The 23,360-nt window shown below is 44.1% G+C and overlaps 1 protein-coding gene across 1 annotated transcript; it reads left to right on the top strand.

The window, feature by feature from the left end:
• Positions 1 to 19: 19 nt before the first annotated feature.
• LSM12 (LSM12 homolog) lies at positions 20 to 22,451 on the top strand. Its single transcript, XM_069543559.1, has 6 exons — positions 20 to 265; positions 2,239 to 2,502; positions 4,315 to 4,448; positions 18,369 to 18,478; positions 19,905 to 20,031; positions 20,805 to 22,451. Exons 2-6 carry the CDS (start codon positions 2,379 to 2,381, stop codon positions 20,895 to 20,897), a joined length of 588 nt encoding a protein of 195 aa, XP_069399660.1. The 5' UTR covers positions 20 to 265; positions 2,239 to 2,378; the 3' UTR covers positions 20,898 to 22,451.
• The last annotated feature ends 909 nt before the right edge of the window (positions 22,452 to 23,360 follow it).

Here is a 23,360-nt window from a genome sequence, read left to right as displayed (position 1 = left end):
GGCTCTTGCTGCTCTTCCGGGTCATGGGACAGACTAACCTGAGGATCGGCGGTGTGTCCAGGGTCCTTACTTTGCTGCTGTGAAGACGGACATGTAATATCCAGAGCTAGGGTTCCTTCCGGACCAGACTTTTCTCCTCCAGTACCGCTAACCCTCCAAAGACATTTGGAGATGTCTTGGAGAGAAGGGTAGAGACAACCCTTGCTCCGGGAAGCCAAGCATCCCCGGTCAGCGCTGAAGTGGGACCCTGAATTTGCACACACAGGTGGCTAAGCCGGCCCGCCAGTCCAAGACTTTCCTGCTTGAATTCATCCGCTGTTGATTTGGTGGCCGACAGATCAGCCTCTTGATTTTGAGGGGTCGGTCGTTCCTAAAGGCTTGAGAGTTTGAGACATAGACTTATGTCACACTTCCTCCCAGTTCTAAGCTCGCCTTGCCCCTCTCCTTTCGTCATCCTGTCATCTTGCCTTCCAAAACCCCTCTGGGGAGGTAAACCTTGAGATAGCTAGGATGGTGAGGGAGGAGAAGGAGCACACACCTACGACAAAAATTAGAATAATCCTCTGGAGGAACACACACAGAAAACGGAAATCTCAGCTAGTCTAGGTGAGGTCTTACCTAGAGGCAGAGTTGAGGTGGGGGAGATTGTTGAAGTGGTTGCTTCCCTACCTCAAGCAACTTTATTCTTCATGAGTTCTTTGAGAGGTGAAAGTAAGGATATAAATCTGGGTTCTAATTGGAAAGAGATTAATTTCACTAATTAAAAACTTATGGGGAAGGGAATCTGGATTCATATTTCATTCCCTTGCTAAATGTTTTTCAATTGCCCCAAGGAAAAAATTCACATTTTCTAAGTCTTTTGAAAGTTTGCTTGTGCTCAAGCTAAGATAACCTTTATCAGTCCAGTCCCACACTCAGTTTAATGATATATTTCTAAGCTACTTTATGCTCCCCGGAATCACCAAGCTCTTTCCTTTTATGGGTCCTGGCATCTGCAGTTCCCTCTTGCTGGTACCTGGCCAATCTCCCTGCTTGTCCATCAGGTCTCAGATTTTTCACTTCTTCCAGAAAGCTTTTCCTAACAGTGCCTGGCTCTGTGCCTGAGAACCTATAATCACAATGTTACATGAAAAGTTGAGTGGCAGTTACATATGACTTGTTATGGGGGAGACATGAAACTTCTCTGAAATAAGCCCAAATATACTTATTTCTGTTGCAATGATTGTAGTAATATGAAGTTGGTGTCCCTTGCAAGGATTGAAAACACTTTTGAAATCTGTTCATGTTAAATAGTGCCAGGACTGGTCCTTTGCCATCTTCTCTGCCTGTTGTTACATGAGGCTCTAGAATTTCTATAGTGGAGGGTTAGTTGGGTTAGGGGTGGCGACTGTTGATATTAGGGTTGAAAATACACCTGCATCATACTTACATGTTAAGAAAACTGTTTTGTGTATTAGATAGTCGTTAATGGGGGGGGGGCAAAACTCTTGCCCCAAGGCTTCCTTTGACACTACCACTGCTCCTCCTTCTGGCTCTGGAGAGGGCAAGAGGGGTGATGGGGAAGCATCTTGAGTTTCAACGGTAATGGGTGATCCTGGAGAAACTACCACGTAGTAACTACATGTCATGCATTTGTACACATTATTTCATTATCTTCCACTCCTCCTAACTTCTGTGTGAAGTGTTACCTAATACAGCATAAAAGTTAATAGCACCATTTTTGGATAACAGACTGAATCCTTGCTAGTTGTGCAACCCTGGCAAAGTTTTGTCTAAGACTTAGTTTGTTCATCTGTAAAATGAGGATATCAATTCCTACATCGAAGGGTTGTTGGATACTCAATAGATAGTACGGAAGGAATAAACAGAATCAGGCTTAGTAGTTTGCTCAAGGTCATGTAACTCAGTGGAATTCCGATTCTGGTTTAGCTAATTCTGTAGCCAGTGTCCTTTCCACTACCACTTTGTAATTAGGTGTAATCGTTTTGGGCAAGTTTGTTTAGTCTCCTGAACCTCGGATTCCTCATATGTAAAAGAGTTCATTCATTAAACTCGTGTCAAGGTGTGTACATAACGGAGACTGCAGTTCTCTCCTGTCTCCCCTTTTCATTCCACATAGGTCATTTACCTTTAACTTCTAAAATGGACCTTGCAAGCACTTTACTAAGCGGGCGCAGTTGCACAAACATAATTATTCAGATCCCTCTTTTATTTCCTCTCCTTTCCTCTTCCACCTAGGCTCCCGCCCCACCCAGTCCAGGCCACGCCCTGGCGTATGACGTCAGCACGCCCCGTGCGTCGCGGCGCGGCGCTCACTGGGGGCCCGGCTTTCGCCCGCTGCTGCCGCCGCCGCCGCCGGCCGCGGCTGCTCTCCCAAGATGGCGGCTCCTCCGGGCGAGTACTTCAGCGTTGGGAGCCAGGTGTCGTGCCGGACGTGCCAGGAGCAGCGGCTGCAGGGCGAGGTGGTAGCCTTCGACTACCAGTCCAAAATGCTGGCTTTAAGTATCCTTCCCTGCGTGGAGCCCGAGGCCGGGCCGGCGTGTATGTGCGGTGGTGGGGGGGCGGGGGACGACGGCGGTGGCTGGGGCCCTCTCCGGGCCTAGGGGCGACCGGCTACCGCGGCGTCCGGAGCGCATGCGCACGACCCTGAGCTCCCCTCCCCCTCTCCCTGGTCCCTTGGTCCGCCTTGGGGACCCTTGTCGCCCTCCCCTTGTGGGAGCTGGGCCGCGAACGAGGGTGGGTGGAGGGGGACTTGACACGCGGATGGCTTTTCGGGGGGAACGCTAGGAGAGGGCACCCAGTGATCAGGAGAGGGGTGGTCGTGGGAGAGGGCTGGTGATTGGAGCCCGGATGGAAGAGGGGCGGGTGGAATCAAGTAGGGAGGGGGTGTGTTGAGTAAGGAACTGCTAGTGAGTGGGACATGGGTATGGAGTTCAGGAGGGGTTGTCTACTGATAGGATGTGGTCCACGGAAGGGCGGTGGTGTTTGACCAAATGGGCCTCGCTTGTTTGGGGGAGAGTAATTGCAGGACAGAGTTTGTAGCAGAACTGGGTATAGGGGCTTGTTTTGCTGGTGCTTGTGTGTGCGTGGTGCCATTGGGGACGGGGTGCTGAATTGTAGGCTTCTCAGTCATTTGGAAGTTGCTCTTTTGGAGATGTTTGTCCTGGAAACCTGGTCCAGAGAGAGGACCACGTTTCTCAGGGGCTTGTGTATGGACGTGTGGGTTACAGGTGAAAGAGTAAGGTACCTTTTGCTCAGGCCAGCACATGGAATCCTGACTTCTCCACAGTAGTAGCCTTGCCTTTTAAATGTGGCAGTGTTAAACAGAATGGAAAAGGTGGCCTCTTTGGTGTGGAAATGATTTCTGAATTACTCCAGGAAGCTCAATCTTGGAAACAAAATACTTCCTGGTTGTAATACCACCTCCTCCTTATATTTGAGCCACAGGTGGACTTATTTGGATTTTTTTCTTTTTTTTAAGAGTTATCTTTTTGGCACCTTTCAAAAGGAAGTTTCTTACTGGGTCTGCTGCCTTTGACTGGCAAGTATTTTAACCAACTTCATTTAAACTTAACCACTTCATTTAAACACTAGTTGTAGATTTCTAGCTTAGGAAAATATCCTTTGAAACTAATTACAGCTCGAATAGTTGCGTTTTCTTGGTTTTGTTAAACACAAGAATTCGTACTTGGACCATATAAGATCTTTTGCATTAGTGGTTTAGTTGGAAGGGTTTTGGAATGAGGAATTACTCTTTCAATTGACATGCAGTATGCTTTTGAGAAATGGCTGGAGAATGAATGGATGGATGAGTGGGTTAACTAGCTGGGTCACCTTGAATGAGCTTCCTTTCCAGTGCTGTAGTTTTTGCCTCTGCAAAATGGAAAGTTTCAAATCAGAAAAAGTGAAAAGAGCTGTTCGGATATAGGAAGTATACCAAGAACAGAGGGTACTTGCTCTCCTGTGTGGTTCGTTAGGTTCAAGACAGACAGTATACATACAGCATTAAAACGACATTAAGCCTCTTCGTAAAACCAGTAGAGAGAAGGTGATGGAAACCCTGTTGAGGCTTCAAATTTTGAGTTGTGTTTGGCTTTGTAAAAGCTTGAGATCTTTTGGTTATGGGGTTGAGCAGGAGGAAGGTGATAGGCAAAGATATGCTGAGAAGAGCTGTGATTCTTGTGGGACTCCCCCCTCTTGCTGGTGGCACACCTTTTACACAAGCCTTATGAGAACTGTGTTTCCCATGCCCCTTTGGGATGTGTCAGTGCTCTGCTTGCCCCTGTTTTCCTTAACTTTATTTTTTTTCACCAGAATGTCCCTCTTCCAGTGGAAAGCCCAACCACGCAGACATCTTGCTTATAAACTTACAGTATGTTTCAGAAGTGGAAATAATTAATGACCGAACAGAAACCCCTCCTCCCCTAGCTTCACTCAACGTTAGTAAGGTAAGGACTTGAGGGCAGTTCTGGGTCTCCAAAATGATGGGAAATTTGAGTCTCATTGACTCTTGATGGTACATATATTGTCCTTTTTTGTTTTTCTTTTTTTTCAGTGATTTACAATTGGCTTGTTTTGACATATTTAAATAAATATATATATATATCACTGTAGTTTTTATCTCTTTGTTCCCTGATATCTTCCGAAGATTTTAAGAAATGTCTTGATGCCTGCTGATAGAGAAATAGAATTGAGAGCTGGCTTTTGTTCTTTGTGAAAGAGAGCTCCCCCCTCACCCTTAACCTGTAGTCCATGTGTGAACTTCCAGTGTTGGTGGGGTTGGCTATGGACTTTCCTTCTGAACCTCTTGAAATTGTGTATGTGTGCGCACAAGAATATACATGTATTTCCTGGATGAAGATCTGGAGTATTTTTCAGATTCTCAGAGGGATTCATGACCTACAAAAATTTGAAAACTACTGCCGTAGAGCTTCATTTTTGTCTTTATGCTTGAATTTTGAAGTCTAACAAATTTAGAGGCTTAGGATATTTTAATCTCGGCTATATAAATTGGTCTCTGGGAACTTTCAGATAACTTTTCTGATTCTTCATTTCCATCAGCTGAAGTTCATGTTGATCAATATTGTACCCAAGCCCTGTTTGAGTTTTGCTGTTCTCTCTACTTGGAACACTTTCTCAGAATGACTAGAACCGTATCCATCAGAACTGTTTAATGGCACCTCTTTCAAGAAGTCTTCTCTGATCACCCAGGCTAAAGTGGTTGCCTCCATTATTTTCTCTTACAGTACTCTAGCCTTCAGAGATAAGGTGATGTATCATTTCCAGTCCAGTATGGGACATTTTTGAGAGTAGAAGAGGGCAGTGCTTTTGTTTTACACTGAGACAAGTTTAGATTGATGTATCCTGGGCAAATTGGGACTTGTCACCTATTCAAAGCCTTTTTGTGATTATAATTGTGTATACTTTTCTATCTCACCAAACTTTGTTTTGTGGGAATGGTAACTATACCTGTTTTGTTCCTCACTGAATATACAGAACCTTGCACAGAGTAGGTGCTTCATAAATATTTGTTGAATGAATAAGTTAGGCCTTCAGTTTTTGTAGCAGCTGTCTTTCATTAAGTCTGTTGAATTAGTGTGATGAAATTTTTCCCTCTATAAAAATTAGAATAATGTATATTCTTTTGCCCCACTTGGGAATGTAGTGTGTTTGCTACAATTCAGCAAAGCAAGGGAACACTCAGGCAGCTGAAACAACACAGGATAACTGAGGCTGGCAGTGTGTAGTTACCTCAAATCTGGAGCTCCCTTTTTCTGAATTCCAGGGAAATACCCCTTGTGGTTTTTTTTTTTTTCTTTTCTTTTCTTTTTTTTTAGTGATGTCTGAGGACAGATTCAGAAAGGTCTTGGGTTTCATATTGAAGACTGTTGCATACAGACTATCTCATTCTTATACCTGTGGATTTTTGAAACCCTGGTTTACTCCTCCTAAGAGATCTTCGGATGATCTATTAGCAGAAGAGATCTTAAAAGGTTCAAATAAAATAGCTTATGCCTGGTGTGTTGAAGGGAGAAAAGGCTCTGTGTTATTCTTTAATGTTTGTAGAGTACGAGAAGTCTGTCACTAAGTAACAGCCTTTAGTAAGCAGTTGAGGAAAGATTATCTGAAAGAAGATAGATTTTTCTTCAAATTTAAAAGATAACTAGGATTCTGCTCTTGTACCACAGAGTGCCACCATTTGTGTGAGAGAGGCTGGAGTGGTGTGGATGGGACTGTTCAATGTGGGAGCTGTTAAGAAGTAGTTCTTTGCTTACATTTGACCTCAGGTATAAATAGTTCTTGGTTATTAATTTGCGGATTATCTTTGCCTTTAAGGTTTTGCTTTCTGCTGATCAGTTGTCTTCTAGCATTATTGTAAACTAGTTGTTTACCCACTCTTTCAGAAAACAGCAGGAGGTAATAGATTAGGGACTACCGGAGTCTTTACTTTTCTTACTCTCAGACCTTACCACAAGGTCTGATTGCCAAGTCTTGAAAAAGGAGTCCGAAACTAAGACTAAAATTAGGTTGAAGAGCTCTCTTTGGGTCTCATTTATCCATTCTTCATTAGTTGAGATTTTTATGAGTAAGCTATATTGGTTTTCCCTTGAAACGAACCTTTGAGGATGCTTTGTGATTCTTGCTGAGATTAGAGGAGCCTTTTCGGCTCTTTATGTTACTGAAAACAGCTAATCTGGGTAGCTACATGTTGCTGGAAGGACATGAAAAGTTCAACTCACTTAAGAGCATGAGCCTGGGTTTTGTTTTGTTTTTAAGATGGTGGATTGTTTAAGCATTTTAGAAGGGAACTAAAAGTGCCCTGAAATCCCTGGAAGAAAACTGTGGTCTTGGGGAATACTACCTGTGCAGTGGGAGATCCATCACATGATGGCTCATCTTGCTGAAATAGTAAGTGCTGTGTTCAATTAAACCTGTTGATACAAACTGGATGTTTACTCTGACCCAGCAGGAAATGGAAGAGCAGGCCTTTTAAAGGAAATACTTAATTCCAGCTCAACTTGAGGACGGTGTGAACTAGCAGTTCTTGGAGATGAGCTTGTTTTGCTTTCGATTGGCACTTTCACTGTAGCTAAGATGTCCTATGTCTGTCCACAGCAGTGGGATGTAAGAGGAAGCTTGAAAGAAGACAGTGGGGTTGCAGAAGGTGGAAGCTTTGAATATTGTTTTATCTACTTCACAGTAACATTGTACTCTGTAAAAATTGTTTCGAATTTCCTGACTTTAAAAAGTACAAAAGCACACCAAAGCCAGTCAAAGTGAGGTTCAAGTTATTTACCACGTGGCTTATTAGTTTACTTTTTAAAATATAGTTTTGTTTGGTTGTGTCGGGTCTTAGTTGTGGTGCATAGGTTTCTCTCTTGTGTGGCACGTGGGTTCAGGAGTTGTGGTATGGGCTTAGTTGCCCCCGTTGCATGTGGAATCTTAGTTCTTTGACTGGGGATTGAACCCATGGATTGGAACCTGCCCCCAGCATTGAAAGGCGGATTCTTAACCACTGGACCACCAGGGAAATCTCCTTATTAGTTTCCTTTCATGAGGAAGGTTTAAATATTGCATGAAGATGAGAGTCCAGGGTCCGTGTGGTAGAGTGAAGTAAAATGTTTCTTAACAAGTTTTTTTGAATTGACTCTACATCTTGTTCTCTGGGCAGAAAGATTGACCATGAGTTATTAGTGCTCTCAGATAATTTGGTTCATGTCAGCATTAAGAACGTTTTATGTTGGTAGCATTTATCAGACATTTACTGAAAATTATTTTATGAGCAGCATTGTGGTAAGCTCTGTTGGGGACCATTCCTTACATTTTTCTAGTGCTTTACAGTTAACAGAGAGCTTTGACACATCTTGTTTCATCCTCACAACCATTTTTAATGTCAGTCCACTCCAGTACTATTGCCTGGAAGATCCCATGGACAGAGGAGCCTGGTAGGCTACAGTCCATGCATGGGGTTGCAAAGAGTTGGACAGGACTGAGTGACTTCACTTTCACTTTTTTCCTTTTAGTTTAAGAGATGAATAAACAGGCTTAGCAGTTTAAATGACTTGCTCTAGGTTATATGGCAAGTAGCGTGGGAACCAATATTTTTACATGCCACCCTCTGAAATAGCAATCAGCAAACATCTCATTTACTTCTAACGATAGTTCTTAGTGGGTACCATCACCATCTTCCCTGATAGCTCAGTTGGTAAAGAATCCACCTGCAATGCCGGAGACCCTGCTTCGATTCTTGGGTTGGGAAGATCCGCTGGAGAAGGGATAGGGTACCCACTCCAGTATTCTTGGGTTTCCCTTTTGGCTCAGCTGGTAAGGAATCTGCCTGCAATGCGGGAGACCTGGGATTGATCCCTGGGTTGGGAAGATCCCCTGGAGAAGGGAAAGGCTACCCACTCCAGTATTCTGGCCTAGAGAATTCCATGGACTGTATAGTCTATGGGGTCGATAAGAGTCGGACACGACTGAGCAACTTTCACTTTGACACACCATCACCATCTTACAGAAGAGTAAACTGAGTCTCAGGATGAGTCACTAGCTTAAGGTCATTCAGTTAGTGATTCAGTAATTGAACTGAGATTTGAACTCAAATCTGATGTTTTGATGGCCAAGTCCCATGTATATTCTGCTTCTGTGTGCTTACCCAAAGAACTTACAGAGTAGGTTGGTGAAATGAAATGAGTATGTAAGCGTTTATAATCCTAAGTTATATTTCTGAGTAAAGAAAAACGTCTGTGTTGTATGGTTAGAAAGAACATTAAAAGCAAGTGGGTATGTCTCTTATGTCACTTCTCTGCCTGTTAACTTTTAGCATCAGTTTTCTCACCATAGAAATGGAATCATGTTAGTTCTGATCTCATAGAGTTGTTTGGAGGATTGGTTCAGGTTGACCAGCATTGACACATGTTAGTCCTATTCTCCCACATTAGCTGTGTGCAGCCAGTGGGTGGATCTTCCTTGAATTATGGTTTAGGAGCAGGATGGGGGGAGGAGGGCATCATGACAAAGGAAGCAGCCAGGAACATGGGCAGTGTTAGTTACCGTGTCAGGCTTTCCTGATACTGGATCTGACATTCATTCATGTATTGGAACTTGCCATCCCAAGACTGGGGAAAATCAAAGTAGTATATGGATTCCTCTTGTTGGTGACCAGAATTAACTTGAATTTCTAGGGCAGTGTTATCAAGTGGCATAATGAAGCGAACTCTTGTCTGAGTACAGAAGGTTAGAGTGAGCAGTCACAGAACCTAGGAGGTTGTCTTTCAACTTCTGAGACTGAGGTAGAAAACTCATTGAGACAGCCAAGGCAAGTATATGTATTCATCTGTTCAGATAAATGCCTCCAGTACATCCAGAGGTATAAGACAACTTATACCTCTGACTTGGAGAAGACTTTCTGGAGGAGGTATTTGTATGTTGTGAGGGGAGGCAGGAAAAGAGACAAAGCATGGAAAATTGAACTTCACAGATAAGGCATCTACCTCCCTTACCAAACCACTGACTGATTTATCAGCCTGGGGTGAGTATTTATTACCCATTTATACCTTACTAAACAGTGGTGATGAAATAGAGAAGAACCAGGAAGAAGAGATTTAAAGAGTTTTTCCAGCAAGTGGTAATGAAGAAAAGTTGGCTGCCTTTCAATAAAAATGACACTTGGAGATTGGTCTGTGGAAGGGCCTGGAAAGGCAGAGAAAATGGGAAAGTCACAACATTCACTTTTAAAAGTAACTGACCTTGCTTACATTTAGGGATGGTGTCACACAGGGAAGACCTCACTTGGCTTTCGTTTTGAGTTCTGAGAAGTTTGACAGCTAACGTTTAGCATACCCTTATGGCTTTTCTTGATGTGAGAGATAACCCTCAAGTATGAGCAGATCCCTGAGGCAGTTGGTAGCTACCGCATCGTGGCCTGTATTCATGGGCGTAGTCTGTTAACTGGGCCCTTGACCATATCTTGACCCTAGTGTACTGAGGTATGGATTTGTCAGCAAGTAGGATCAGATGACGGAGAAGGCAATGGCACCCCACTCCAGTACTCTTGCCTGAAAAATCCCATGGACAGAGGAGCCTGGTAGGCTGCAGTCCATGGGGTCGCAAAGAGTTGAACACGACTGAGCGACTTCACTTTCACTTTTCACTTTCATGCATTAGAGAAGGAAATGGCAACCCACTCCAGTGTTCTTGCCTGGAGAATCCCAGGGACAGGAGAGCCTTGTGGGCTGCTGTCTATGGGGTCCCACAGAGTCGGACACGACTGAAGCGACTTAGCAGCAGCAGCAGCAGAAGGATCAGATGACTTAGCTACTCTATGCGTAGGTATAGATATATTAGTAAAAGGTAGAATGTGTTCATGTTATGTATAAAAATAGGAAGGGAAGGAACTTCCCTGGTGGTTCAGTGGCTAAGACTGTGCTCCCAGTGCAGGTTCGATCCCTGCTCAGGGAACTAGATCCCACAAGCTGCAACTAAGAGTTTGCGTGCCACAACTAAAGAGCCCTCATGCCACAACTAAGACCCAGTGCAGCCAAATAAATATTTTTTAAAAAAATAGGAAGAGAAGTAACTACCTGTCTAGGAGAAGCAAGACTGTTCTATCAGGTGAGAATTTCTGGCTCCTGGAAGCTACATATTACTGGCTCACTTGATTAGAATATGTTGTCAAGGCCACAGTCCCAGGTTAGAGCCCACCAGTAAGTTTTGCATCTGGCTTTGAGCGGACAGCTGCTTCCTCACAGAAGTGTCATGAAGATAAAAGTGTAGGGTGAAGAGGAAGACCCTATCATTGCTAAGCTAATGGGGCCCAATAAGTAGTGAGTGGTGTGAGATGAAATCAGAGGTAGAGTGATTGATGCCACTTTAAAAATCACTGGCCTTTGAAGGAGGTCACGTTCAGTAGCCTTCAAACTTCGGGGTCATAGCCATAGTAGGGGATGCAGCATTCCAGGCTAGGGCTCCTAACAGTTCAGGCTGTAGTGCCCAGCAGCTTGCTGACTTGGTGGGGCCTCCTTAGGTCAAGAGTTTGGTTCTGAAGGGGGCTCTCTTGACATCACTGGGTGGGGAGATGGAGAGGAGGAGATTCGTCCACCTGAGGACACAAACTGTTGGGCCCAAGCGACTGGCAGAGATGTGCCGTGTGTGTTGTTGCAGCCCCTCTACATCCGATCTCTCTGACAGGGATGATTCACACTAAGCACTTTACTGATGTCAGCACTGGTATCTCTTACAGTGTTAAGAAAGGGGCATTCTAACCGACAGTTTCCTGGCAGAGGTCAGGCTTGGGGGGAAGAAAAAACAAGTAGTGCAGTCCAGTTATAGCATTGGAATTTAAGACTAGCTTAGGTAAATACCAAAAACTACCCTGGAGAGTGAAGCAAATTGTACATGAACTAGAAAATTAGTGGGGCTATATATCGTGCTAAAAGCTAACAGTCTGGTGTGGTAGCATGCGGGGAGTTTGAAGAACTAGATTCTTTCACAGCTGGACTGCTAATGAGTTGTGTGACCGTGTGTTAGTCACTTAAGGATTGGGAACTGTTAGTTCTGTGAATCTCTGATAGGCGAGGTTTCTTTTCCTTGTATCCCACTTCCCTCTCCCTACCCCTCCCTTCCTGGTGCTGCATATGTCAGGATGACTCAGCCCCTGCTTTGCCCTCGAGAATCTCATGTTTGGGAGTGGTGGGGGGCAGTAGGGCTTAACTTTCGCAGGGAGCAGGAGACTTTTTCTGTTAAGGGCCCAATAATAAATATTTTAGGCTTTGTGCACTAGACATCTCTGTCACAACTGTCAGCTTTGCCTTTGTAGCAGAAGCAGCAGTGGGTGATACCATTCCAGTAGAACTTAACTGAAACAGGTGGTTGGATGAATTTGGCCTACAGGTATAGTTTGCCAGTGCTTGGCATAGCGTAGTGAACATTTAGGAAAGGGTTCTCAGATGTGACGATGGAGTAGGGTCTTGAAGAATAAATGACAGATAAAAGGAGGGAAGTTAAATGGAATCAAGCTGATTTGGATTGCTATCAGTTTGTCCATCTCTGCAGTTTAAAAAGTGTTGCTGTTTTGTCAGTGAGTTAAACCAGTGGCGGTTCTCAGAAGGAAGGGAGAGGACTAATGGCACTGTACTGGCACTGTTAGTGTTAGATATATATCTTAATGAACTCCAGTAACAACCTTTAGGATGGGCCGCCATGAATGGACTGAGGCTCAGGAGAAGTTAGTTATACATCTTGCTCAGGTTCATGCAGCTAGGGAGTGGTAGGTGGGGCTTTGAGCTGGAATCTCTTCTGTTTGGGGGTAAGAAACAAGGGGGTGGCTTTTCTTTTCTATGTTGCTTTTTCTGCCCTCTTTAGAGCCCAGGAAATGACAGTACCTGGTCCTTTCACTGTCTGAATAAAACCAGCTCTTTATTCTGTAAGTGAAGCGCCCATTTTGGCACATAAAGTGCATTTTCCAACTAACTATTCCAGTTGTATTTTGGAAGAGATTCTGTTAAGGATTTATAGCCTCTCTAGCAGCTCTTAGAGAAAGCAGAAGAGAGCGAGCCCTGAGCTCATTGGCTAAAGGAAGATTGGATTATATGAATTTTTTTGAAATAACCTACAAGCCACCTTCTCTGTGCTAGTAATAATGATGTTAATAATAATAATGTTAGCAGTGCTATTTGTACAGTGCTTTAAACTCACTCAGTGCTTTCACCCATGTTATTCTTCATGGCCATGTGTGAGATGTTTAATATGAGTGTACACTCTCACAGATAGGTGGTTGAGGTCAAATTTCAGCTTACATCCCAGCCAGTTGTTTTTCTTTCCTGGAAGAGTGCTGTGGAGGTTCCACGGTAGTGCTGGTGTCAGGGTCTCAGGACTAGAAAATTACTCTGTTGGTGTCTAGGAAATTTGGTTGTCTGTTGTAACTGTGAACAGCTTTTGGTGACATAATTACAAATAATCAAGAAAAACTATCAACTTCGCCAACGACTAGTTTTTGTTCCTAGCCAGGTGAGCCATAAACTTTGCTTATGGCTTATGCTGACTTGACCTGAGGCTGACCTCTATTATATGACAACATTATGATGGCCAGAGCCTGGAGAGTGAGGTGGTGCTGTGGCCTCTGTATTTGCAGGGTGTTTTTCATCACAGCTCAAAGCACTTAAGGTACCTTAACTTCCTAGTGCAGGAGGCCTGCTTGACTTAGCTTCTCTAGTTTTGGCTCATCAGGAGATGCTGGGTACCTATCGTTATTGGCCTGAAATGCTTTCTCACACAGGATCTGTTTTCTTAAAAGCATTCCTGTGAATTACCTTTAACAAAAGAAATAAAGGATGTTCTTGAGATTTAGGGCAAGACTGTCCGCCTTCACTAAAAGGTGGACAGTTGTGTTCTGGACAGGGGAACTTGATGGAAATGTCAGAATTCACTGATAAGATGACAGCTGAGTCTTTTAAAATATTTTCTCTTTTGAAAAACATTTCTTTTACATTCAAGTTTATAACTGTGTTTTCAACAATTTAGACTTACTTTTCTTAGGTGGAACTGTTTGGTTATAGTGCAGAGTTCAGAACACATGCTCTGGAGTCTGTCTGTCTGGGTTCAAATCTAGACTCTCCCACTTGTGATGTCTTACCAGTTGTGCCTTAGTTTCTCCATCTGTTCAGTAGGCGTAATTTTAGTCCGTTTCACAGGATTGTTGGGCCGATGAAATGTTTAATACACGTAAAGTGTCGCTTAGTGCGTTGTGTGGAGTTAAGTTCTCGCTGAGCAAGTTAGCCCTTAAGGGTTTTAGTGTTAACTGCCAGGCCTCTTTGGCGCTACTGTTCCCCCGTTTGATTCAGTGTTTCGGTTCACTGTTAGGTATCCCGGGCCTGATTTCAAGCAGGGTTCTCTGTTTTTTGAGTTCTTAGCTATCTGAGGTTGTAAAGAACAGTATTTTATTAGAAATTTTCAAACAGGACCTTTCAACTAGGGAGCAGGGAGACTTGGAAATACTGATAGTTGGAAGACATAGTTTTGAGCCTGCCTATTGGTGACTAAGAATGAGGGCTTTCCAAGAGTACTCCCCAGAATGAAAACAGCAGGAGCGTGCGGGGCCCTTCAGATGACAGTTGTTCTGGCCTGCCGCCCTTCACCCTCCATCAGGCCTTGCAGGCAGCACTGGCAGTTCGGGGCAGCTGCTGCTGTGCTTCCTAACCCCTCTGTGAGGACAGCTGGTTGTCTACACAGGGAAGACAAACCCAGTGTGGCTGAGTGGAGTCAGTAGGTCATATCCAGCAGGTTCTTCTCTGGACTTTGCTTCCCTTGTTGGATCAGCTGTCGCAGCCTGTTAAATACTTGCAGTAGGAGTCCCTCTGGATTCCCCACAGCACCTGTGCCTTCCTGGTCTGCGTATGTGGAAATAAGATGGCCCAGCTGGTGACCAAGTAACAGATGAGGCAAGATGCCTGGATTATGTTGTTGGTGCTGCTTCCTCATGTCACAGTGCAGGAAGAGAGGTAACGTTAGTGTTCATTGATTCACTCATTGGAGGTTACCCACCAGCAGGCGTGACTAGCAGCCTTTTGATATTGATGTGCCTTGGTGTCAAGTTCATGCACTGTTTTCTGTTGCCCACATCAAGGTCCTGTATATAAAATGGCCAAGTGAGGAAGCACTGGTTTGTAGACAAGGAGTGAATGTTTTCATTGGGAATCATACAAAATAAAAGGAAAAGAAGGTAAATGCAGGTTGCCTTGTGCAGTTATTTCAGTTGGGCCACATGCACATTAGTAACATGTATTTGTAGATTTAGGCAAACTGAGGTTTGCCTAAACCCAGTGTATTTTTAAAGTTGGTGCCTTTAACATTCTTTAAGACTCTAACCAATTAGTGTTTCAGTTTTAGTTGGAAGAGGCTTGCATTGAAAATAGGGAAGTATGGTGATAGTTACTGAATGTAAAAATTGCAATCCTGATGACCCTCCCAAGCTTAAAAGGCATATCCGACACCTTCTCTGTTGGGAGCCGCTTTTGTTGGTTCTCTGGCGATTTGTCGGTAACCATAAACTTACTAATTGGAGTAACTGGACCATGTATAGATATGCATTAGTTTACAGAAAGACAGTGTAGGGAAATGTAGAGCCACAGCTGACTTGAGCGTGAAGAGAGTCATTTGCTTTGCAAAAGGAGGCCTATCCACATTTTTCACAGGTTTTCAATAACTTGTCTAAAAAGAGCAAGGTATTCTCCCTTCCCTTCTCACCCCAGTTTTGAGAAAAAACGTTTCTAGGTTCTTTTTGTAAAGGTAATCTTCCTCATGCCCACTTTATGCAGTCCTCTCTGGGAGAAATTTACCTCATTTATACAACTTCTTAGTGAAGCAGATCTCTGTAGTTGAATATTAGATTTAAGCATTTTCAGATTGCCATGAAAGTATACTTCATAAACCAACAACTGGAGGCTTCAGGGTTTGCTGTGAATCTTAAGTCCTCAAACCACATTTACAGGTACAGGTGGAATATTTGAGGGTGTTGAGGTAAATTGAAATACAGTCAGTTTACACTGATTTCTCCTGACTTTTTCAAGGCTCTCCTTTGTATCATTTAGTATTTGGGATCAGTCTGCACCATGGATTGTCATGAAGAATCATCTGGTCCATTCTCCTTTGCTTTAAAAGTCTTTAGAAGAGATTGTGCAGTGTATTTGGGGAGGGGGTAGTGTGTATTTTCAAATCATTGTTCTATAACAATTGTGTTGCTTTTAACTCAGGCCATCCAAACAGATCACTTCCAGCTGAGATTTATATTTCCTTTATTTTGCCTCTGGCAAAAATTCAAAAGTGGTTCTCTTCCAGTGGTTCCCGTCACCCCCAGCTTAATTTGTCAGTTTCACTCTTAAATATTCTGCATAGAGCCTGGCTTTCCAGAACCAACTCTTGTCTTCCTGAATGGGTGATGTTACTGTCTAGTTAACACAAGCTTTATAGAAGCAGCTCTGCCTGACCCACATTGGGAGGTGTTTTTGGTCTTCAGGGACAAATATTTTTAAAAAGACCTCAGAGTGAGACCCTTTTCCCTGTTCATGGGGTAAACATCTGCCTGACCATGAGCCACTTCCCAGGAGGTCTGCAAGAGCTTGGTGAATCCAAAGGCATGCTACTTCCCTCCAGTTTTCCCTTCTTTCAAACTTGGAGACTTCAGCTTTCCTACAGGGTTGTTTGGAAAGTGAAACTCAAGGAAACTCATTGTTACCAGGGTTTTTTTTGTGACCGAGTAAGGTTTGCTTGTTGTTGCTTGAAAAATGCACCCCTAGCTGCTCTTGTACCGCGGAGGCTGACTGCTTTCCAGCCACAGGCTTCCTTGCTGCAGTTGGGATTGCCAGTGCTCACTGAAAGCTGTCAGCCCTGTGCTTTTCCTTCTCTGTAAAGTTGTTGCCTGGTGGGTCCAGAGTGGCAGGCCCTGGTTTGAAAGATTATTTACTGCCGTTGTATCTGTCTCCATGTCCTGGGGACCAAGTGAAAAGGCTTTAAATCCCTACAGAGTCTTGGCTTTTCTTCCCCCTTTTACCTAAGGAGACTGAAATGACAGCATGTGTGAGCTGTGCTCACACCCCCTCCTCTCAGACAGTCTTTGAAACGCAGAGGCAGTTGAGACTCCTCAGTTCCCCATAACCTGATTGAAGGGTACTTTCTCTCTTCTTCATAGTCAGACTCTTGCTTAATAAAGTGCTTCATTTTGCCAAAAAACCAGACACTTTGCTTATTTCCCCCCTGGTGGATCTATATTTGGTTTTGGTGTCAAGGGTTAGTCTTAAGGCAGAATATGAGTGTTTAAGAACTCCAAGCATCTAGGTACTTTGGGAATGTGCTGGAGGTATGATCTCTCTTTGCATTAAGGAGCTGGTGTTGGGGCCAGGTTGTCTGTGGTCATGTGTATGTCTGTGCATATGTCTTTAGTAGCTGCAGCGTCAGCATACTGAGTATGTGTTCTTGTTCGTGGATCTGAAAAATCTCCTAGTCATTTGTTTGACTTTCAGATGCATTATGTGTCTTTTGTTTTAATTCTCTGGATATTTCTTTTGTCTTACACTCAAACACATTTGTTCTTTTGTAATCCAGCAACCAGTAGTGTGTGGTGGGACCAGAAGTGTATTAGAGGGGCAGTAGGGATTGACATGGTACCCACCCCTACTGGGAGTGATTTACTGGATTTGAGTAGACTGTTAGATTTTACTGCAACTCTTGATCAGCTTATGATTGTTTCACTAATGGGCAGTTAAGGAACAGACATGAGATAGAATGTAGATCATTCTTTTTTTTGAAGAGCCTGGCAGCTATAGCCCAAGTCAACGGTGCCTGGTTAGGTTTCCTTTACTCCTGGCTCCCCATGGGAGCACAGATAATGGTACTAGAATGGTTGAGTTTTTAAAACCTCAAATCCTGGTCTTTGAAGGTGTGGTAGACATTAATTTCTAATCCTGAGGCTCCAGGACAGTAGCTGATAAATATCCTTAGTTCTCTCCTTTCATAGAAATGTATGTGTTGCCTTTTGTCTCTGACCATCACTTTCTATCAGGTATACCCCACCCCCAGTCATGCTCTAAAACCTTGCCCTGCTCTGTTTTCTTCCTGGCACTTAGCCCTGTCTGAAGTTATCTTGTTTATGTTTTTGTTTATTGTCTGTCTCCCTGCCCCTTTCAGTGCTGTATCTTTGGCTTAGTGTAGTGAATGTATCGGAGAAGGTGATGGCACCCCACTCTAGTGCTGGAAAATCCCGTGGTCGGAGGAACCTGGTGGGCTGCAGTCCATGGGCTCGCGAAAAGTCAGACACAACTGAGCGACTTCACTTTCACTTTTCACTTTTCACGCATTGGAGAAGGAAATGGCAACCCACTCCAGTGTTCTTGCCTGGAGAGTCCCAGGGACGGGGGAGCCTGGTGGGCTGCCATGTACGGGGTCGCACAGAGTCGGACACGACTGAAGCGACGTAGCAGCAGCAGTGAATGTATGGCGCGTGGTAGGCATTGAGTAAGTATTGAAAGGAATAGGTGTTTGCCAGGAATAGCAGTAACTATTCAGGTGTATTGTGTGTGTGTGTATTTGTTTCACTTTTTAAAATTGAAAAAAAAATTTTGGCCATGCTGTGAGGCATGTGGGATCTTAGTTCCCTGACCAAACTAAGGAATCGAATGTGTGCCCCTTGCAGTGGAAGTGTGGAGTCTTAATGACTGAACTGTCAGGGAAAGATCCCTTGTTTGTTTCACTTTTGATCTCTGAGAAAACTGACTACCCAAACCAGTCTTTTCCAGCATCTTTTCAACTTACGTCCTGATGTTGGGAAGGATGAAGGTGAATGTTTTTCTGAGTCTCTTTCCTCTCGCCCACCCTAGCTTGCCAGCAAAGCACGGACAGAGAAGGAGGAGAAGCTGAGCCAGGCCTATGCAATCAGCGCTGGTGTTTCCCTAGAGGGCCAGCAGCTCTTCCAGACCATACACAAGACGTGAGTTGGGGGAGCATAGGGGTCCCTTGCCTTGGGGATGCTGCCTGGCTGAGCTGTCTGGTGGCTGATTTGTGGGTAGTTGTGTTTCTGAATGTCACCAGGGAAGTTGGGTAGTATGTTGGCAGTATCTTGCATCCAGGGATGTGGTGCTTGTTGCTTTTCCATTTGGAAGATCATTAACAGGTTATCTGTTCTGGGCTTCTGTGTCTTCATCTGTAGAACTTAGTTTTGGATTAGATTATCCCTGAGGGTCCCTTCCACACCTTGTATGCCATAATTTAGAACTAGTGATTTCTTTCTCTTTTACTGTTTTGATCTTGTACCTTTCTCTAAAAGCTGATGCACTTTTAGTAAGGGAAAGTTATATCTATCTCACTCTTCCTAATTGTACATTGGGGTGAACATAGGGAATTAGGGAGAGCAGAAGGCCACCTTATTACCACCTCATAAAAGACATTTTGTCACAGCAGAAGTCATTTGGCTCTCCACTAGCTTCCCTAGCTGCTGAAAAACTGAGACATTTGACACCCCCTCCCCCCTGCTGCCTTCTGTTACCCTGTTTAACCACCTGGGTCTGGTGCACAGATGGCAGCTGGCATCAGAGCTGTTTGAGGCCATGGTGTGAGTATCTGAACATTTGCAGGTATGTGAAGGAATTCTCTTAGTAATATCAGCTGCCCTGAGTTCCCCCAAGTGTGAAATGGGATGGGTTTTCCCAGCTGGCAAGTACCCAGCTGTCTGATAATTGAGAGGGGCCTCTTTGAGGAGCGGCATTATGGAGTAGGGAGCAGAGTATAAAGATTGCAGTAAGATGCAGGAGTTTGTTCTCCTATCTTTTTTTTTGTTGTTGTTCTCCTCCTATCTTTTTAAAGGTGCCATTTCAGCCTAGGCCAAAGGTTGGCAAACTGTAGCCAGCGGGCCAGATCTGATGTGTTTATATATCATCTGTGGCTGCTTTTGAGGTTCAGCATGCAGAAGAATAGTTGTGGCAGAGAGTGTATGGCCTGCACAGCATGAAATACTTGCTACCTGACACTTGATAGAAAGAATTTGCCAACTCTTGTCCTAGGCTGCTGTTTAAATTGGATCTAGTGGCCATAGCCTAGCTGTTTGTTTGTAACTCAAATTAGTTTGGACTTCTGAGGCCGCCACCAAGTTTTCTGTTTTTTCAGACCCCTAAAACTTCAGGGTAATGCTCTGGACCATCCTTGGAATAAGTGTGCATCAGTTCCATTGCTCTTCCTAGCCAGTGGTACCCAGGAAGTGTTTCTTGGCTACTTCTCTCTGTGGGCTGCTGGCCTCTACTTATTGACTGAGTAGTAAGCTAGGAACTTGGGGTTTGCTTTCTGGAGTTATTTATTCATCAGGCAGGAAGTGTGGGATGCCTTGCAAGAGGTAACTTTCACCTGCTCTCTTTTCCTTCCAGCATTAAAGACTGTAAATGGCAAGAAAAAAACATTGTAGTCATGGAAGAAGTTGTTATTACACCCCCATATCAAGTGGAAAACTGTAAAGGCAAAGAGGGGAGTGCACTGAGCCATGTACGCAAAATAGTAAGTAAAGGAGCCGAGAAACCTTAGGGAGAGAATGACTGCTTGGCCTTCTCCTCCAGCATCAGGGCAGGACGTTAGCCACACTCCCTGCCTTCTGTGAGCAGCCTTGACCACCTTATCTCCCTGCACGCTGGTCTCTGCTGCCATGGTGTGGATACTCTTGTGGGGATGCAACCACCTGGCAATGCAGAATAAAGCGAGTGGTCAACCCTGCGTCCTCTGCACTGTGGCTTTTTGGAATTATTCAGAGCATTCCATGGTTTTGGGCCTGAGCAATTCCTCTCCTCCCAGGCTGGATTCTTCTCAGGAAGGGCTGGTTGGTATACATCAGTGGCTGTTGGAATCCATGACCCTGCATATGTCCTCTGACTTTCTAGATTGAGTTGAAGCATTTGTAAAAACAAACAGTATTGGGAGACCAACATGGTGGATGTAAAAAGTTTTAAGACTGTAATTCCCTACCTGTTTTCATTTTGCACTTGTGTAAGAAGGGGAGAGGGAGTTTGGCTTATAATAGTCTCCCTTCGTGTTCTACTTGATAGATTTACCTTCTTTTAGACAGTCTTATCTGAAGCTGCTAAAAATGTGGCTGATACAAGAGGACTCCTGCCTCCCTTGTTGAGAAGGCTAATAGACAGCAAGGAAGGGGAACAGTGCTGAATGATCCATGAGCTGGACAGCCAGCACAAGGCTGGTGAAGTCTAGAGTGAACTGTGTGGGAGGCCTTGTGTGCCCATCTGTTTTTCTGATCTAGGCTGACTGATGTCTTTCAGGTTGAAAAACATTTTAGAGACGTGGAAAGCCAAAAGATACTGCAGCGTTCACAAGCCCAGCAACCACAGAAGGAGGCTGCCCTGTCATCCTGAGTCCACACATACGGAGGACTCTTCCAGCATCCAGCCAAGGAGGCGATGGTGGTGGCTTCAGCGGAGGCAGGCCGGGGGAGGGAAGGGATCCTATATTTCCGGTTGGCTCTTGTTAACAGAGGGTCAGCATTTCCAAATCTTAGACTTGAACAAACAAAACACCCAACAAAAAAGAACAAGAGAATAATTTAAAAGTTGAATCATTACTTGACTAACAGACTTCGGTCCACCATGTCCTTTTCACAGCCCCCTTCTGGAACAGTCACCTTGTTAATTTTATTTTTGAAAATTCCTTTCCTGCTCTGCCCTTTCACCTCTGACTTTCCTTTCCCAGTCTGTCTCTGCCATTCTGTTTTTATAAGTGGCTACACTTGCCTTCCGAGTGATTGAAAGAAACTTTTACATCTTCTCTTCCAAAATAAAAGTAACAAGCTGACTGTGATACTTAAGTTGAGACTAGAGCAGCAGACAAAGGTCTCACTTTAAATTTTTCTTTTTTTTTTCTTTTTTTCTTTTTTTGCACAGGGCATGGCTTGAATTAGTTTTATTTTTCTTAACTTTAAATATATATATGAAAATATATATTAAAATGTTCTCTAAATATTTTCTGCTTCTTGCAGGTCTCTTTTTACTAGATCATGGCCACTCTTCCCACCTCATCCCTCTGAGAATAAAAATGTATCGTCCTCCCCACCACCCATAGCCAGGCACCTAACTTAGTGCACAGCGAGGATCTCCCGCAGCACTTTGTAGAGCCAATGTTTGCAGATGGGATCTGGCTTTGAGGGTTCCTGGTGGCTTTTTGGTCTTCTAACTATACGTGTACCAGTCTCACATTTGGCAAAAACCTCAGGATTCTCCTTTTGCCTTTTTCTTACTTCATGGTACTAGAAGAACTTTCTCACCACCCTCCTATCTCCTCGATGGGAACGTCAGCTGCCCCGTCTTGTGCCCTCTGTAGGAAGAACTATTTTGCATGGCACATCTCAGCTCCTCCTTGAAGGATGGTTTTCTTTCATAAGAAACCCAGAGTCCACCTATCCTGACCTCTTTAAGTCTGTATCCAGAGCCACTAGCCCAGGAGAAAGTTTGGGTGACCTGCCGTTTCTCTTCTGCCAACCTACTGCTCTTATGACCTTCCCTACCACCCCTGAAATTTTACAAGCTTACGACAGTTTGTATGTGCTCAGCCAATGGGCAGAAAACCTGGGAAGAATTTCTGGACTTCAGCCCACCAGTTTGTCTGGTTTGACTAACCTGCTGAGAGCTACCTGGCACCCTTGCCCCTGTGCCTAGGCAGTCCAGAGGGGCAGAGTGTATCAGGTACTGTGGCGTGGGACATGGGTGATGCTCATGTGACTGGCTAGAGCTTTGGGGGTGGGGTGGGGGTTAATGAATATTTTTTTGGCCATGATCTCTTTCCCCTTCCTTTTTTTTTTAATTAAATAAATGGATCAAAATTAAATAATTCAAGCCCTGCCTTCAAAATGAATTTTTTTTTTTTTTTAGTATTGTTTAGCAAAAACAATAAAACCCAAATTTTTTTAACCATCACTCATGTCTCGGGTTTGTGCGTGCTTTAGAGGCCCCAGAGGGAGATGTCTGAGGATGTGTGCGTGTGGTTAAACTTTCCCTTTAAACTCTCTGCTTCTCTCTCACCCTCTTTCTTCTACCCCTGAGAACTCATCCAGAAGTACAGCGCCAAGTGTATAGGAAGGGGATCCAGGGTTGGGAGTTGTGTGTAAGTGGAGAAGAGGAATGAATTGGGTGCGTACATATGTAAGACCTTTGTTCAAAAGTGAGAGAAGACTGAGAAGTATACTTTCATATCACCTGCCATTGGCCAGAACTGGATTTAAAGTACCAAGCCTTTGATTTAGTCTGCATGGAAGTGTGGACTTCCGGAGAAGGTAAAAGAGGGAGCACAGGAGACCTACCGTGCAAGGTCTAGAAAACCTGAGAGATGGATTTAAAGAAGTGAATGTGATACACGGGAAAGGGCAGTCCTGGAAAGAGGCTCTGTGTCACGCGTCCCATGTCGTTACTTCCTCCCCATTAGTCTCTAGGTCTGTGAATGGGAGGCAGTAGGTACCAACTGTTTCTGGTAGGAAGTACTTTTGACTCTGGTTTCAGTTTACAAAATGATGTGAGGGAACTTAGAGCAATTCAAGAGGTGGATCAGTATGGTGGGAAAGACAAACAGTGTAGAAGGAAGAACAAGGGCTTTAGAGACAAAAACAGTTGGCTTCAAATTGTCACCCTTCCATCTCCTCACTTCCTGACTCTGGATAAGTCATTTTACCTGTCCATGCTTTGGTTTCTCTAGTTGTGAACATGAAACTAATACTCATCTCCTGGAGTTGCTTGTAAAGGTTCAACTAGGATGGTTTTAAATGGTTACTACTTAGAAGGTCCTCTATAAATGTTGGTATGTATTTCAGTTTGTTCCTAGGATGGTTAAAT

This window comes from Ovis canadensis, chromosome 11, assembly GCF_042477335.2.
Source record: "Ovis canadensis isolate MfBH-ARS-UI-01 breed Bighorn chromosome 11, ARS-UI_OviCan_v2, whole genome shotgun sequence".
Taxonomy (NCBI): Eukaryota; Metazoa; Chordata; class Mammalia; order Artiodactyla; family Bovidae; genus Ovis; species Ovis canadensis.
The sequence above is the reverse complement of the archived record's forward strand: the minus strand, read 5'-3'. Positions and strand labels throughout refer to the sequence as shown.